This window comes from Chlorocebus sabaeus, chromosome 23, assembly GCF_047675955.1.
Source record: "Chlorocebus sabaeus isolate Y175 chromosome 23, mChlSab1.0.hap1, whole genome shotgun sequence".
Lineage (NCBI taxonomy): Eukaryota > Metazoa > Chordata > Mammalia > Primates > Cercopithecidae > Chlorocebus > Chlorocebus sabaeus.
Window position 1 is genome coordinate 58,388,204 of NC_132926.1, and position 18,210 is coordinate 58,406,413.

General features: G+C 32.3%; 1 protein-coding gene across 31 annotated transcripts in view; it reads right to left on the reverse strand.

Annotated features, from left to right (window-relative positions):
* Positions 1 to 18,210, reverse strand: part of CSNK1G3 (casein kinase 1 gamma 3) — a 102,479-nt gene that overhangs the window by 18,279 nt on the left and 65,990 nt on the right. For 10 of the 31 annotated variants that reach the window (XM_073010723.1, XM_073010725.1, XM_073010721.1 and 7 more), the window contains 5 exons: positions 9,245 to 9,330; positions 8,882 to 8,966; positions 6,511 to 6,659; positions 5,659 to 5,754; positions 1,878 to 1,973 (listed from right to left, as the gene is read on the reverse strand). In XM_073010723.1, the coding sequence (XP_072866824.1) occupies positions 1,878 to 1,973; positions 5,659 to 5,754; positions 6,511 to 6,659; positions 8,882 to 8,966; positions 9,245 to 9,330 (512 nt within the window). The remainder of the gene's footprint in view (positions 1 to 1,877; positions 1,974 to 5,658; positions 5,755 to 6,510; positions 6,660 to 8,881; positions 8,967 to 9,244; positions 9,331 to 18,210) is intronic. The other 21 variants (XM_038008531.2, XM_073010733.1, XM_073010731.1 and 18 more) reach the window with 3 other exon arrangements.

Consider the following 18,210-nt stretch of genomic DNA (forward strand, 5'->3'; position numbering starts at 1 on the left):
TCATATTTCAGGTACTTTTCTTTGGTCTTATTATGTTTTAATTTATAATTTCATTAGTCCAGTTACACAAGGGTCATATCATAAATTTTCAAATAATTTTGAAAGTGTACAGGACATAAATTATAAATGAATTCAGTCTTTATTTTGGAGTGGGAAGGATTCAGGCATGATCCTACTTAGGCTGTCATATTAGTCCATCATATCATGTGTCAGTTAATATTATAAAATACATGAAGTCAATGAAAATACTATTCTTTGTTTTACCTATGTATTTATGTATTACTAGAAATTTATTAAGTTGATCACTTATTGAATGTTAGGATGAAGTCCGACGTAGTCTCAGTAGGCTGAAAACTCTTAGAAATAATGAGAAATGAGCAATGTTCAAACATCTCTGTGAAAACATGTGAAACAATAAACACGAAGTAGTGAAATAATGAGTGAATAATGAAATTCATTGACCCTTTGAGCCACCTCAGGGAATCACATACGAGTAAGAAGAGGCTAAGAAAATAAATCTGGTAATGGTACAGAAATGGTAGGACAATTTTCTAATAGTGCCTTAACTGTTGCACTGAGTGAAACACTTGCACACATACACACAAACTTAAAAACATATGAACATATATAGATATGTACAAAATATAGTTTGTGTTATGCAAATAGAACATAATTTGCTTGGTTAGCTTTTCTAACTATATGAATTGAGGTCATAAAAATTTTTACAATTTAGATACCCTTGCCTCTAAGTCCTTCACCCTAGACTTTTATAGATCTACTCAAATAAGTCTACCACACATTACTGAAAATTCCATGAACTACAAAAGTCTACAAAAGTACTTGATTATATAATTTAAATTACCTCTAAAATTTAATGGTGAGAAAGACTTGAGAGCTCATAAGATTTAATTTTTAGAATTCAAATCAAGAAAGAATAGAATCCAGAGTACAGAATCAGTTGATTAAATATATACATTAAGAAAAATGCAAATTTGATAAAATTGCAAATTATTCAGGTGAAAATATGTAAAGAAAAAAATAAAAATGTAAAAAAAATCCTAAATTGAAATGTACTGAGATAACATTTGTTATCTCACTTACTTTAAGCTTTTAGATTACCTAAAACTAACGTTTTAAAAGACAATACGAGACGCAGCAATCTTTCCCTATTTCTACAATATACATAAATGATTAAAATTTACGGGGCAATGGAGGGCTGAGTACCTATAAGTAGCTGTCTCTAAGTGTATAAAAAAGGTGAAAAGAAACAAATCATAAATAAGGGAGTGCTTTAAATTTATCTAAAAAGGCACACAATTTATTGACGGGAGTATTAAACATTTGTCATCAAAATTTCTATCTCATATTTTTTATAAGTACAAACAAAACATGCTATTATAAAAATTAGGGTCATGTTTATTTGAACAATTAATCAGAAAGTATATTCTGAGTACTAAGGATGAAAAAAGATATTTAACTGATTAAGTTTAAAGGAGGCAAAGTCAATGAATGGGAAAAAATACAAAAATGTTCTATTAATTAAAGCATTAAAAAGACTGATCTTATTATTGGAAAGTCAAGTTTAATACCTATTTCAAGCATAATACTGTTTGTTTTTCTAATCTCCTGTATGACTTAAATATTGTTGCATATAGTTGCAAAAATGAACAAAGGAAAAATCTTGGTATTCCTGATGGTCTTTCTAGACCACGTTAATTTTGGCTTTTCTGGTTAAATAACAAAGGAATAGAATTATGGCTAGAGAAGTTCAGCAACAAATTTTCCATTAAGATATGAAATCATGCCATGAGTTCCAAAAAAAAGGGTTAGTTGTATAAATCTGGGTAATAATCACTCATGCAAAAATCAGAAAATACCTGTACCGAGCCACCATGTCTGTCTGCTGCAAGGTGAGCTCTCAAATGGTGGGGATTTGCCTGCTGGGAGTCCCAAGCTGCCCTGTGGTCTGCCGACTGCCATTTATTAAATGCATATGGCATGCATGGAAGAAGAAAAACCCAATATGTTAAACATCTTATCCTCATAATATATAAAACAAATGTATAAAAGGAAATTTAAAATACCCTTACTATTCTGAATCACGGTGCAGTTATCTTTGTATACAGAATGTGGAGTGATTTTAGCTAAGTTGTCAAATTGTGTAATGATCAACAATAAAAATAAAATAGAACCATAAAATTTTAGAAGTAAAAATACCTTAGAAATCACAGACTCTACCCTCTAGCTTTATAAATGAACTAACAAAGAACCAGAAAGGTAAAAATGCCATGACCAAGACAGAACTCCAAATAAATCATGGGCACACTAGAAGCCCACCCGCTATATTTTTACACAGTAGAGGTCATCACTGGTTTTCTGAGGAGGAGCTATTTCTAGCAAGGTACAAATGATAGCCCTTAAATAACTGTACCTGAGATTCTAAAAATATTTTCTCTCTTGCTTAGTCCCTCATTTCTGATTGTGAGAATAATATGAGAAAACAGAAAAGTTCTTTGAAAAGGGAGAAGCACTATACAGAATACTATCAGAATATGACAAAACAAACATTTTTTTTCCTAAGTGATAATCTTATACATATGAATCTCTTTGCTTCCTTGATCTCCTTTTATCTGGTTCAAATTAAGGAATCCATGTCTATGAAATAATCTGAAAACTCTTGATGTTTTTAGATCCCTTGGCAAATTTGCATGGCAATAACAAACCAGTAAAATTCATAATCTACCAGTAAAATTAAGACTAGTATCTTAATAGGGGTCAACTTCTGTTTCAGGAAAATGTGGACAACACTAATAAAAAGTAGGGAGAAGAATATACTTCTTAAGCTTTATTACATGTGTGGTTCTGAATTAGCTGCTTTATATTTTATCGTATTTTGAGGTAGATATTATCATCACCTTTTACTGATGAAGACAGTGAGACATTAAGCACTTCCCTACAGTCACAGACCTAGCAAGGAGTACAAGAGGAATTCCAACTCAGAGCCTAACGCTCTTCCAGTAATACTACCCAGCTCCTTACCAAAATTAAATACATTCTAAAGCCTTCAGTACTCTTTTCTTTCTTTCTTTCTTTTTCAAACAAAGTCATGAAAATCTTGCCACAAAGTGCCAAGCATATTGGAGTATAGGGACCCTCCAGCATATTGTTGGCCAGAGCAACCTTAAGGGGAGAGATGTAAAATTCAAGTAGACACATGAATAAATGCTCTGGCACTAAGCTTCCTAAATTGTACACTGCAAAATTACATACTCTGTGGCATAAAGTATGTCATCAAAACAATGATAGTTCTATAATGTCTTTTCATTAAACCCTCCAAATTCATAACCAGAATTAAGCAGATTTGTAGCTTAAGTTGAAATCAATCAGATGAAGTCTAGAAAAGATTAAAGAATAAAAATGATGCTAAAATTGAGACAAATATCTAGGGCAATCAGCAATATTTTAGGGTCGTGGAATTCTCTAAGAATATAGTAAGAGCTACACGTTCTCTCCTGAAAATAAATAATTACAGGTACCCCACAATTTCAGGATCCCCTCAACTTAAATTTATCATTTGTCTGGGGGAATTACAAGGTTTAAGTCATTTGAAATAATCTTTCTTCCTCTGGGATTGTGAACTGTGGGTTTCTCGTAGAACTTAAGCTGCTTAGTGGTCTAGAGATATTTAAGAAGAGTTATTTTTAGACATACAACTTTTCTATCATGATGAAAATCTGTATATTCACATCCCAAATTCAATACATAAGGCTATCCTAAAGAATTGCCTACAAATTATATATATACATATATATACATATATACATACATATACATATATACACATACATATACATACACATACACATACATATACACACACATACACACACACACACCCTACATTTAGTGCAACAAGGACTGGACAAATGAAATGGTTCTCACTCTCAGTGAGCTTACAATCTAGTTAGCAAGACATGTCTGAAACATGTAGAAAACTAAAAATCTAAAATATTAGATTTATAATTTAATTCAACAATAGAGGAATTTCACTTATTATAATACCTAACAGCTCAAGTGGAGAATTTCTAGGAATACCATATTAATCTTCTTCCAAGTACATTCAAGGAATTAAGTCTGGTTTATAAAACACATACTAAGTCTCAACTTCTGAGCCATTTCTTTCTTTATACAGAATCTTTTCACAGCACTCCAGCTGTCAACTAATTCTAATTTATATATGAAGTAATTTATGTATGAGATGCTTTATAGTACCAATTTTTCTAAGTCAAAAATGTAATATTAATCTTTTAAAATTGGCCATGATTTACAGCATAATATTGTTAAACACTCCCTAAAATGCAGCATTTTATTTTGCTATGATTTTTAACAAGTGGTGTTCTTTTTTTGATTTTCATCCTGTTTTTATCTTTAATCTTCACTTAAACTTTGATGGGATAAACAATATAAAAGTAAAAAAGGATGGCACGCTATCCTTCTCCAGAAAGGATTGTAACAGAAAATTTCTAGCCACTCCTTAACTCAGCATGATAGCAAAATTTTTAAGTCAAAGCTGTCTTCAATAAAACTTTCTTACCAAAAAAAAAGAGAAAGAGAGAGAGAGAAATTAAAACACTGCCCAAAATTTCAACAGCTTTCCATTCCTTTACCTGGCCAGGAAACATGAACTCTCTACTTGATCAACTTCTACGCTTTATCTCAGACTGACTCTCTACTCCCTCTCTAATCCATCTCTACCTACTCTCTGCTCCAAACAAATTGAACCACTTGCTATTCCTCAAATTCTCTATTTTTAAACTTCTGCTTCATATTTTATATTATTCACTCTCCCCAAAATGCCCTTATTTCTTCATTTCCCTTTAAAAATTCCATTCATTCCCTGGGTTTGTGTCAAAAGCTACCTTTTCCATAAAATCTTCATAGAGCCCCACATATGATCTCCTCCATGGCACTTTATTAGTGCTTCGTGTAATATAACTTATTCTCTTTTTAAATATAGTTATTTCTGTATTTATTATAATAACAATAGTAACAGCAGACACAAGAGTTTTGATTGAATGAAAGCTTACTGTATGCTATAAATTAACATGCATTGTTTCCATTTTATAGATGAGGAAACTGAGGCTTTGAGAGATTAACTTATTTGTCCAGGGTCAAACCATACCCATGTATGCCTGATTCTAGAGAATTGAGTGAGCTCTTAGCTACAATACTGCTTTTAGTCACTGGTGACAAAATCATTCTTAAAGGTTATACATTCTTCTTTACTTCTGAATTTCTATAATGTGTAGAATAGTAGCTTTACAATAGCAGAAATTCAATAAATAATTTACTGAACTAAATTACAGTTAGAAAGATCAAGTGCTATTACAATTCATTCCAATAGGGTATCCAAATACTCCCATTCTAACAGAATATCAAATATTGCTCAGTTTACACTAATTTGTACCATTAATTAGGGATTTATGATTAAACATTCTAATGCTATTATTAAACTAATAAACAGTGAAAATTAAGAGAAAATAGTTTATCTATTAAAAATATGTATTTTCAATCCTTCAGTATGTTTTATCTATTGAAGAAAAAAGTGTATTTTTCAATCATGAAAGGAAGATATTTCATATCTAAAGTGCAGCAAACCTGGTTTTTGGATTGTTGCATCTTATCTCTGTGTTGATGTGCTTCTCTGTTTGATGACAGAGCAGGATCTTGCTGAACTGCACCCACTGGAGTAGGCTACAATACAATAACAATTGGTATCAATACATTCTATTTCAGAAATCTTATTTAAAATCATTTATTTATCTGCTTAAAAGAATTAAGGAAAAAACAAAAGACTGTTAAATAAACTAAGGCTTTAAGTAAAGGCATCATTCTCAAAATAGGTTGTTAAAGCTAAAAAGATAAAGCAAAGAGAATATACCTAGTTTTTAAAGTGTTTTTAAAATATTTAAATTCTTTATAAAGTACTTATTTTTACATCTACAAAAGATCTTCTAATGCTGCCATCACTTTTAGGTTACATTTTCATATCAAAATGATAAAAATGTGTATGTTTATGCCTCTCATTTCCAAAGCAAATGTATAAATAGAATAAATTTTCAAGAAAATTAGAAGAATTTTAAAAAACTATTAAAATTGCTTATTTCCAATATTTTGACTTGAAGAGACTTATACAAATTTTAATTTTCATCAAGGTATTAAAGTATTAAATTAATCATGAGAATATTACACAAAAAGTTATTAAGAACTAAATCAGGATGGAAGTTAAAAGTAACTCTTCATGCTAAAAGGCAAAGAATCCAGATGTAGGTCTTTTGAGAAACTCAAAGAATACTAGTACGGCGCTACCTGCAGAAACGTCCTTTAAAAAACAATAAAATGAATCCTTTAAAACAACTATTTGTTCTCCACTCTTTTCAATTGAAGATACTGTACTATTAAAAAGACAACAGATACTATAAATAATATTTTATTATGTAGAATACTCACCAACTGTTTACCAATCCAGTCATATTCATAATCAAACATATATCCTTTTCGATCAAACAAGTCAGTAAAAAGCTTTCTTAAGTAGTCATAGTCTGGTTTTTCAAAAAAATCTAGCCTTCTTACATAACGAAGATATGTTGCCATTTCTTCTAGAAATAATATAAAAATTATTTGGACTATACTTTTCTTTAATACTCAATAATAAAATTAAGTATCTAAAAGCACATTGTATTATATAAAAACACTTGAAAAGTAACAAAATTATATTGCAATTTAAATTTTTCTAAGTTAAATTACAACAAAATAAAAAAAAGGAAAAGAAGGAAGGGAATATAGACACAAGAAAAATGAGAGGTTTAGTTTAACAACCACTATTTTTGCTTCATTTCGTTAGGAAAAGCTAAAATTTTTATTTTTATAAGATTATTTTTAATATTTGGCAGTATGACAAGTTGAATAAGCAGTTTAATAATGCATGATTAATCACAAAGCATCATATTCAGTTTACAAATCTAAAATTTTATTTAAAATACTGGTGAGAACTGATTTATATGAAAGCATCTGTATTGGCCTGCTAGATTTCCTTTAAAATCAGTGACATATACCAACTAACAAATAGAGAATTCAAATTCCTAACCTTGGTTTTGAGCAGTATTCTAACCAATCAAGCTAACAAAGGAAAGCTAAAACAATCTCAAAAACATAACACAAGAGCACAGTTTAAGTCTTCTCTTAATTTCCAGTCAGATATCTAACAATTATCTGGCAATATACAAATCTCTGCATGCTATTGTAATTCCCAAATGTATTAGATATAAGTATTTTTAAGGGTAATACTTTTCAGAAGGAAAAGAAAAACAAAAAAACAAATATATATATAACAATAGGCAAAATGGTGAGCAATTAGTAAAGCAGGGCATTTCACCATCACTACAGGGCACAGAAAATCACTACAGTAAGAGATGGTAAGTTACACCTAGCATTCACAGGCAGCCCCAGACAGTAGGAAAAAGATCACACCCAGCACAATAAGGCAATAAAAGTGGTATGCAGTGGCCTTCTTTATGTGGTGACTCTCCCACTGTTCCACTTTCTAGCTAAATACCTGGCCAATTTAATTCGGCAAACCCATTTTCCCACCTTTATATAGGCTTCCTTAATGACAACTATCGTATCTTCCTACACCTAAACTGCTAGTACTATTAACCAATATTTTAAAAAATCTACTCCTAGATATTACAGCAAGAAAGAAAAATATATAAAGTTTGCTGTCAATGAATAATATAAACAAGCTTGAGAAAGAGCTACTTTCGTTATGTTGATGATAATATCATTATTACATTAATAATGCCAGCATTATACAGGAGAACCAGGGAATACTAAAGTTAGATAGGAATTCAGTATTTTATCTTCAAATTTAGTTCTTTTCACTTAACGTGGCTGCACAAATAAATCACAGTCGTTATTTTAATATACTAACAAGTTATTCTTATTCCTTAATTGATTTAGAAACCTTAAGTAAATTTTTGTTGGCTTGAGTTGCCATAAATCTACTTGAAAGCAAAATTATTTTCATAAATGCATACAGCTCCCCAATAAAAAATTAGCACAAGGCCGGGCGCGGTGGCTCAAGCCTGTAATCCCAGCACTTTGGGAGGCCGAGACGGGCGGATCACGAGGTCAGGAGATCAAGACCATCCTGGCTAACACGGTGAAACCCCGTCTTTACTAAAAAATACAAAAAAAAAAAAAAAAAACCAGCCGGGCGAGGTGGCGGGCGCCTGTAGTCCCAGCTACTTGGGTGGCTGAGACAGGAGAATGGCATAAACCTGGGAGGTGGAGCTTGCAGTGAGCTGAGATACGGCCACTGCACTCCAGTCTGGGCGATACAGCGAGACTCCGACTCAAAAAAAAAAAAATTAGCACAAAACTAGTGAGGTCAGTAAGGTTTTACTGGCCTTACTTAATTTAAGTAAGTTTAATTTGAAAACTAAACCAAATCATACTTCATATACCTCCTTTGAGCTTGACATTGAGACCCAAATGACTAACACTGTATACCAAAACTTTGTAACTGGCATTTCTTAGCAAAAATTTTAACTTATTAAAAGTATATCACTAAAGAAAATATTACTTCAGCTGGTACTGATCAACACTATTAACGGATAGGATTTTCTTCTATTAATACCATTTGCAAAGCAAAGGTACAAAGTGTTCCTGCGGGTTCGGCATCAAATGCTGACATCCTTTAAATCATATTTTTAGCTCTTTTTTTTTTAAAGCATAGAAAAAAAATTTATAAACTTAAGCAATAAAAATTAGCATTTCTTGTTTTCTGTATATAATGTATCAACCTCACATTATTCATTACCTGGAAAATTTTCACATAATACTTCTATTGGTGTAGCCCGTTTTGTATCTCCAATTTTCTGATATCTCTCTTTTAATGTGTCAGCCTAAAACAGAAAAAAAAAAATCTTGAGACTATGGTAATTTAAAAATTATTTATTTAGCTGGGGTTGCACACGGTAGCCTGTAATCCCAGAGCTTTGGAAGGCCAAGGCAGAAGGAATGCTTGAGCCCAGGAGTTTGAGACCAGCCTGGGCAACACAGTGACCCCTGATGCCTACTTACAAAATAAAATGTTAAAATATGAAAATTGTTTACTTGGAAGAGAGGACCTTAATATCTTCATATTTCATGAAATTCAGTAAAGAAACACAAAAACAATTACCTTTAAGCCTTGCCAAGGAAGACTGCCTCTCAGAAAGTACATGAACATATGACCTAAAGCTTCTAAATCATCTCTTCTACTTTGTTCTGAAATATAAAAGAAATATAAATTTCACTTTTCTCTAACAGTTAAGGATGGAAGAATGGAGACTTTGTTCTTTCATTATGTAAATATTAATTTCCAAAAGTTCAACATATAAATACAAAATACAGATATAGTACCTATAAGTGATAAATTATATCTATATAATGTTTTTACATTAAGATTATTGTGCATCTTTAAAATATTCCTTTATAATTTTTAGATGCTGTTAGAGATTTATTTTTCTGCTTAGATATCTATTCATGGAAGTACAGGCCAAGGGGAAAAGAGTACAGGCCATGGTCAATCAGAGTCACTATATACTATAGCTCTGTCTTAAAGATTCAGAAGGTAACATATTAAAACTTCTGAGAAGTCTAGAGTTTAAAATGTTTAACTTTTTCAACCCTGCATTTCCTCAAGTTATATGAGCACAAAACTTCCATGATAAATATTCTCCATTAAATTAAACATGATTATGGGGTATTGTGTTTAATATATTTTAAGAAAAACTTGTGTTTGACACATACCAACCTTAATAACCCCTTCACTATCACCAAAAATACTGCTTGACCAACTGTCATTTTCAAGTTGTTGTAACAAAATGTCATTTAGCACATACGTGAATAAAGATCACAGACAAAGGCTCAGGGAGATGCTTATAAATATTTGTTGACTGAATGATATTTCAATTTTTCTGTCACTGAAGTTAAATACTTAAGATTTCTCGATATTTTAAAATAATACCAAAATGCTAACTATCAATGAGAAAATACTTTAATAAGAGGATGTTTGTTTATGTGCAAGATGTTGTATCCACATCAACAACCATACTATTTAGGCAGTACTCAATGCTTTCAGAAAAGCAAACTTTTGAAAGTACGGATCTGAACTAGGATGAAGGGTCAGAAAAGGTTCTGATTTTTACTGTGTAAACATTCTATACTTGTTGATATGGTTTGGCTGTGTTTACACCCAAATCTCATCTTGAATTCCCATGTGTTGTGAGAGGGACGCAGTGGGAGGTAATGAATCATGGGGCCAGGTTTTTCCCATGCTGTTCTCGTGATAGTGAATAAGTCTTACGAGACCTGATGGTTTTATAAGGAGTTTCCCTGCACAAGCTCTCTCTTTGCCTGCCGCCAGCCACATGAGATGTGACTTGCTCCTTCTTGCCTTCCGCCATGACTGTGAGGCCTCCCCAGCCATGTGGAACTGTAAGTCCATTAAACCTCTTTCTTTTGTAAATTGCCCAGTCTCAGCTATATCTTTATCAGCAGCAGCAGCAACATGAAAACAGATGAATATACTTGTTTTTAATAACACTTGTTATGATTTAAAGATACTATGTTTGCTTTTATTTAATCCATATATACACTTCCACCAGACTGCAAGTTGAAGAAGTATACATCAAAATTGGTAGTCATTAAGGCTACGAGACTGGAAGACTAGAGAAAAGATTTCAACTTGCCATTTCACAAGCTAAAAATGTGATATAATGGAGAGTTTTATTTTTTTATTTCTTGCACTTTTTGTTATAAAATATAAGTATACAGTATCAAAAATAGCAAATTTTCCAAAATAAGTAGTGGCCTTAAAGTCCCTACATCCACTAATGAAAGTGGGGATGAGAATATGAAAAAAAATGTTATGACTTTTATAACAAAAACTTTACTTCATTAGATTCTGGTAGTCTTAAGGGTATAGTTTGATAAGTTTTAACAACACACACACCTGCATAACTACCACCACAATCAAGAGGCATTTCTAATGCTCCAAAAGGTTTCCTAAAGTCTCTTGCCTATTACTCTCCTCCAGCTCCCACAATACCATCAGCCTCAGGCAACCACTTATCTGCCTTCATCACTACAGATTAGACAAGTGCACACGAATGGAATCATACAGTATAGACTTGTATCCAAATTCTTTCACTTACTAAGTTTTCAGGATTTATCCATGTTGTTATGTACAATTATACCTCATTACTTTTTAATGCTGAGTAGTACATTAAAATGTGTTTATTCATCTGTTGACAGACATTTGAGTAGGTTCCAGTTCGGGGCTATTGTGAATAAAGCTGTTATGAACATTCTTCTTGTACTAGTCTATGTTGACATAGGTTTTCATTTATGTTGGGTTAATATCTAGAAAGGGGATTGCAACATGATGTTGTAAGTATAGGTTTAACTTTATAAAAACCTTCTATACCGTTTTCCAAAGGGATTGTGTCATTTCACATTTCTACCAGCAATGTATGAGAGTTTCAGTTGTTTCATAACCTGTCCAACCTTTAGTATGGTCTTCTAAATTTTAGCCATGCTAGTGGCTATGAAGTATAGGCAGTAATAAATCCTTTCAGAAAAGCAAACTTCAAAGTATGGATTAACTGACTGAACTTGCATTTCACTGGTGACTAACGTTGAACTTTATTTCATGCGTTTGCCCATTTAATAAATTGGGTTGTCTTATTAAACAGTTGCAATAGCTCCTTGTATATTCTGGATACAAGTTATTTTCAGATATGTTTTGCCAATGCCTTTTCCCTTCGAGAAAACAGTTTGCTATTTTTTTGTTTCCTTAAAAGTAGGTTTAAAAGAAATTTTACATTTTGATGAAGTCCAATTTATCAGGGTTTTTTCCTCTTATTGTTTATACTTTTTGATGTCCAATCTAGGAAATCTCTACTCACAGGACCACAAAGATCTTCTCCTGTTTTTTCTTCTAGAAATTTTATAGTTATGGTTCCTATATTTTAACCTATTATTCATTTTGAAGTAATTTTTTTTTTTTTTCTTTTCGTGTGGAGTAAGGATTTAGATTTATTTTTTTCAAATTGATATCTAGCTACTCTCGTATAGTTTCTCGGCAAAACTATCCTTTCCCCTCAAGTTGCTTTTGCACCATTCTCAAAATTCAATCAACCATCTATGTATAAGTCTATTTCAGACTCTGTATTCTGACCAACTCATCTTTATCTGCCTTCATATCAATACCACCCAAAATAAACAGAAAGACAAAATAATGACAAATGAGGAAATCAATGACCAGACAATGACCAATGGACAATCAGTAATGAAAACCGATGAAAACAAAAGCTCAATAAAATCATTAATCTTCTTAGCAGGCTAAAAGAAAGAAACACAAATTACCAAAAACAGAAGAAACAGAGGAGGCATCAGAACAGATCCCACAGATATTAAAAGAATGATAAAACAGTACTACGAAACAATCCAATAAATTAAACAACTTATATGAAATGGACAAATATCTTGAAAGCTACTAATAACTAAAACTGCCTCAAGAAGAAAATGTAAATAGCTCTGCAGCAATTAAAGAAATTAAATTTATTATTTAAAAACTTCCCAAAATACAATCCAGATAGCATCGCTACTGAATCCTATTAAACAGTTAAAGAATAATACCAATTCTACACAAACTCGGGATTAGAAGAGTTCCCAACTCACTGCATTACCCTGTTACCAACAACAGATAAAGACATTACAATTAAAGGAAACTACAAGAAATATTCCTCATAAACACAGACACGAAATCCTTAAAAAGATAATACTTCATGACTAAGTAAGGCTCATCCTAGGAACGTAGGTTTGGTTTAACTTTTAAAAATCAATCAATGTAATTCACCAAATTAATACAATAAAATATAAATCATGTCATCATCTCAGATACAGAAAAAGCACTTGACAAAATTCAACATGTATTAATGATTTTTAAAAACTCTCAACAAACTAGGAACTACAGGGCAACTTCATCCTGACAACAACTATGTTCTTAAATGATAAAAGTCACTCCTAAGATCGGGAACGAACAAAGATATCCACTCTTACCCTTTCTATTCAGTATTGTACTGGAGGTTCTTGCCAGTTCAAAGAAGCAAAGAAAACAAAATTAACAGATATTCAGATCGGAAATGAAGAAATAAAACTATTGCTCTCTGCAGACAACAGGATTGTATATTTAGAAAAATCTAAATAATCTACAAAAGGTCTATTACAACTAGTAGGTGAGTTTTAGCAAGGTTACAGGATACAAGGTTAATATATAAAAATCAACTGGGGCCAGGCTCGGTGGCTCACACCTGTAATTTCAGGACTTTGGGGAGGTCGAGGCAGGAGGATAGCCTGAGACCAGGAGTTCAACACTAGCTTGAGCAACACAGAGAAACCCCAACTTTACGAAAAAAAAAATTTTTTTAATTAGCTGGTGACTGGGTGTGTTGGCATGCACCTATAGTCCCAGCTACTAGGGAGGCTGAGGTGGGAGGATTTCTTGAGCCTAGGAGGATGAGGTTGCAGGGAGCCATGGTTGCACCATTGCATTCCAGCCTGGGCAACAGAGCAAGACCCTGTCTCTACAAAATAAAAATAAAAGTCAACTGGATTTCTATACTCACAACGAGTAAGTGAAAATTGAATTTTAAAACCGATACCTTTACAACAGCATCAAAAAACACGAAATATGTAGGAATACATTTATCAATGTATATGCAAGACATATATGCATATAATATATATACTATATATGCATATAGTTTAAAGAACTTAAAATACAGTACAGTAGGGATACATTTATCAGTGTATATGCAAGACATATATTATATGCATATAGTTTAAGAAACTTAAAATACAGTACAAGTAAAAGTATGTTGAGCCCTACAGTAAGACTTTGTTAAGGAGAGAAACTCAATATAAAAGGCAATTCCTCTTTGAATTCTATCCAAGAGGAGCTTTAGTCACATAGTGCTAATAAGCCATGGGCATAAGGTGATCTTGCCTACATGGTTCTATCAGAGAACAGTATTAGTCTCATAACCCACAAAGCATTTCAAAATTCAAGCCATAAATATTAGCTAGTAAAATAAATCTACTACTGAAACTCAGTCTGAAATGCTCTTTACCCTCATAATTCCTCTCTTTGTGTTCTTTCACCAAATGACATATCTGGAAATAAATATTACCATGTAGTAAGTTATAGAAATCACAGGAAGGCTTTCTTTCTGAAACACAGTAACTCAAGAACACCCCCTAGGGTCTTTAGTAGTTCTTTTACATGAAAAAAATCTCCCAACAGTAATCTGGCCCTTATTAAACCCTGTTCATATTTTTTAAAGCACTTAACTACAAAGGCCTGTTTGAAAACGAATGTTTTTCCACAAGGCCAAGAATCATTATAAGAACTCTTGCCATGAGCACCTAAAGAAACCAGAAAGTCATTATTTTTCTTTACAATAAGTATCATTAAAGATTCTTTTAAAAAGGTCTTGAAACCAATTTAAAAAGGTACACAGTCAATTAAAATTTTCCTCTTCAGGAATATATGTACCATACAAAATAATCAACACGTATTAAGAGTCCGTGTCCATGTTTTATATACACTATCTTTCAAAATTACAGCTACACTGAAAAGAGTTATTTGTAATCCCAAATAAGGAAAGTGAAGCTCAGAAAGATTAAGTGACTACTTCAAAACTAGGCACCTAATAAGTGAAGGGCAAGATTTCAGCCCAGTTGTGTACATTTCTTTCATTTTGGAAAGCATTTCATCACTTAATCAAATGTTGACTGGAAATCTTCTGCAATGTTTTTCTATTTAAAAATTCTACCCTTAATATCTCAACATTATTTATTTTTCTTTTTTTAAATCTGATTACTCACTTGCCTAGCACTGTTTCCATTTCAATTGAAATTTCAATTCAATTTTCAACAGAAAAATATTCCCTTTTTCGTTAACTCAAATTTATCGATGCTTCACATAGAAACAGGAAATTTTCTATGACACATGCATATATTTGCAAAAATAAACTTACTACTGCATTTTCTAACATAATGAAAAACAATGAGGCCAAAAGACATGTTGGCTAAGCTAAGTAGGGACATGAGAAGACAAAGAAGACAGCTCAAACAACAAAAATTCTCCCTGAAGAAAGTTTAAATCATTTCTTATAAGTAAAAAAAAAAAAAAGATACACATTATCTACTACAAGGAAGTAAAAGGTTCACTTCATATTTCCTTCTTAAATATTAAAAGTTACTTTAGTTGGCACTACCCTAAAAAAAAAAAAAAATACATCTTCCTCAAGATTCATTGAGCTCTGTTTTCAAAATTATATAACAAGGATTTTGAAAAAAAAAAAAGAGGGAGAACACAAACCTAAAAAGGAAAAGAACAAAACACAATCATGCAAGACAATACACAGCAACAGTTCACTAAACACCGAATCTAGTAATATAAACGAAACTTAGAAATAAAAGTTTTCTGTGCAACTGAACCCAGTACATGCATTCACTTAATTCCTAAAGTTCTTCTGAAATCTAGTTCTCTTAATTTAGACATAATTCTAGTAAGTTTGGTGACAAGGTCAAAAGAAGTAAACCAAAGGTAGAGAAAAGCAAAGTATTGCCAGCAGTAGCTATACTACATACAATATCAAAAATTAAGGGATAACACAGGTGAAAGTCAAAAAAAAACAGAGAGAGAGAGAGAATCTATTAAAAAGTATAAATAAGGCCGGGCGCGGTGGCTCACGCCTGTAATCCCAGCACTTTGGGAGTCCGAGGCGGGCGGATCACGAGGTCAGGAGATCGAGACCAACCTGGCGAACACAGTGAAACCCCTGTCTCTACTAAAAATACAAAAAAATTAGCCAGGTGTGGTGGCGGGCGCCTGTAGTCTCAGCTTCTAGGGAGGCTGAGGCAGGAGAATGGCGTTACCCTGGGAGGTGGCGCAACTTGCAGTGAGCAGAGATTGCGCCACTGCACTCCAGCCTGGGCGACAGAGCGAGACTCCATCTCAAGAAAAAAAAAAAAAAAGTATAAATAAAATTGTCTCCAAATTTATTTAAATACAGATATCCATCCTAACCACCTCCAACTGATCTTGAGAATATTGCTATATAATAGCCATCATATTAAAAAACTATACCCTGAAACATCAAGAAAATATCAATTATGTTCATTATACTCTAACAAGAAATTATACAATACATTTTAAACTGTTAAAATATAATTACAAAATGTAAGTACATGTTTTTAAACTGCAGAAAAACTGTGTGAGCAGCTTAAAGAACAGGCCTCAGAAATTGAGACAATTAACCCAGAAATTAAATTATATGAATCACACCACAGAATGACAGCATAGAAAGAAGGCATTTTTGGAACACCGTAATTATGTAGTTCCTTCTCTCCTATTCAGAGAACTTACCACTTAGAAGCTTGAAACATCATTCTTCTATGAACACAGGTTTTTACTAACACTTTCAAAGCAACTCCCAACTTATCCCTCAAATGCTAGTTTTTTTATTCTTGAATAATAAAAATTTAAAAATAAAAGACTTGATTTTTATCTCAAGACTACTCATCAAAGAGAAATAGACATTATTTACTTAATATCAAATGACTTCAACAAGAGAAGACAAAAAAGGGGAAAACAGTCATCCAAAGGAATATTATGAGGTTCAAGGCAGCTGACAAAAGTCTTTAAAAAGATATTAAAAAGTAGACACACGATCAGATGTAACACAAAAATAATTCAATATGACAACACTAAAGAAAGTTTTCATGCAAGGACACCATGGAAATCCACATCTGTAACACAAAGCATTATCAAGATTGCATCTTGGACAGAGGCTTAAGCAGATACAAGAAAGGTATAAATGTGAACTGCAATGTCTGCCTTCTGAACATAAATCACCTAGTTAAGATCAACAGATACTACAAGAATAAAATGTTAATTCCTATTATGTGATTTTACACTATTCTTCTATATTATTATATTAGGAACATCTTTTTCCTTTTTAAGTCTAAGATAGTGTCAGTCTCCAAAAAGGAAAAAACTTACAAACCCATATAATGTTCCTTTGACCAAACTCTCTATTTTGAAAAGTTCATGTGAGCAAGAAGTCCTTGAGTGCCTAAGAATGAATGAATGGATGGAAAGATGGGTGAATGAATAAGGCTTTAAAAGTAATCACCAAGATCCAGGCAAAGCAGGGAGGGCAGAAATAAGATATGCACAAATTAAAATCACATTAAAAAGTCATGTTTTCTCTGCTCCTTTTCCTTCTTTATCTCTTCCTGACTCCTCACAAAACCAAGTACTCTAAACTTAAAACACCACTATGTATTCCATGTCCAAAGGCAACACAATTTACCAAATGTTTTAATTCCTCAGCATCCAAATTCGTATTACCTTAGCTTACTCTTAATTTTTAAATAGGAATTCATGTAATTTTAGACACAAAATTTTTTATCTGTTAATATTACCCACCTACTCCTGAGTTTTACATGAAAACTGAGGGTGTTTATAAATGGGGAAAAGTAAACATTAAACATTCATTGTTTGCTAAATAAATTTTTGTTTTATTCCTGAAAGAGGAGTAAAGAGAGATTATTATAATAGTTAAATCTCATTTCCCAGGTACTGATGATTTTTCCTAACAATGACAAACAAATCACACTCACTTTGCCATTTCTACAAATAGAATGCTGTTACATTTACCATTGTTCAGATAAGGAACATTAGGCCCTAAGGAAGTTGTGACTTCATGTCTCACAATAAAATAGTGGTGAACCTTTGTTAGTTGTTATAGTCTGCTAACAACTCCCGTAAAATGAAAATTTCTCACAGTCACTGCACATGTAAATAAAGCGTGCCTGGTTTTAATAGAAGTCACAATCCCAAAAGTTGTATAGCTACCCAATCATATTTTTAAATCTATCAGGAAAGTCAGCTATTGAAAGCTACTCCCTGAACATATTAACTGAATAAAACTCGTGTTTTTTAATTTTAAATATTTGAACCTTACTTTTCTTAAAAAAAAAAAAAAAAAAAAAACAGTAAATTTACATTTCTCAGGCATTTCAGATGTC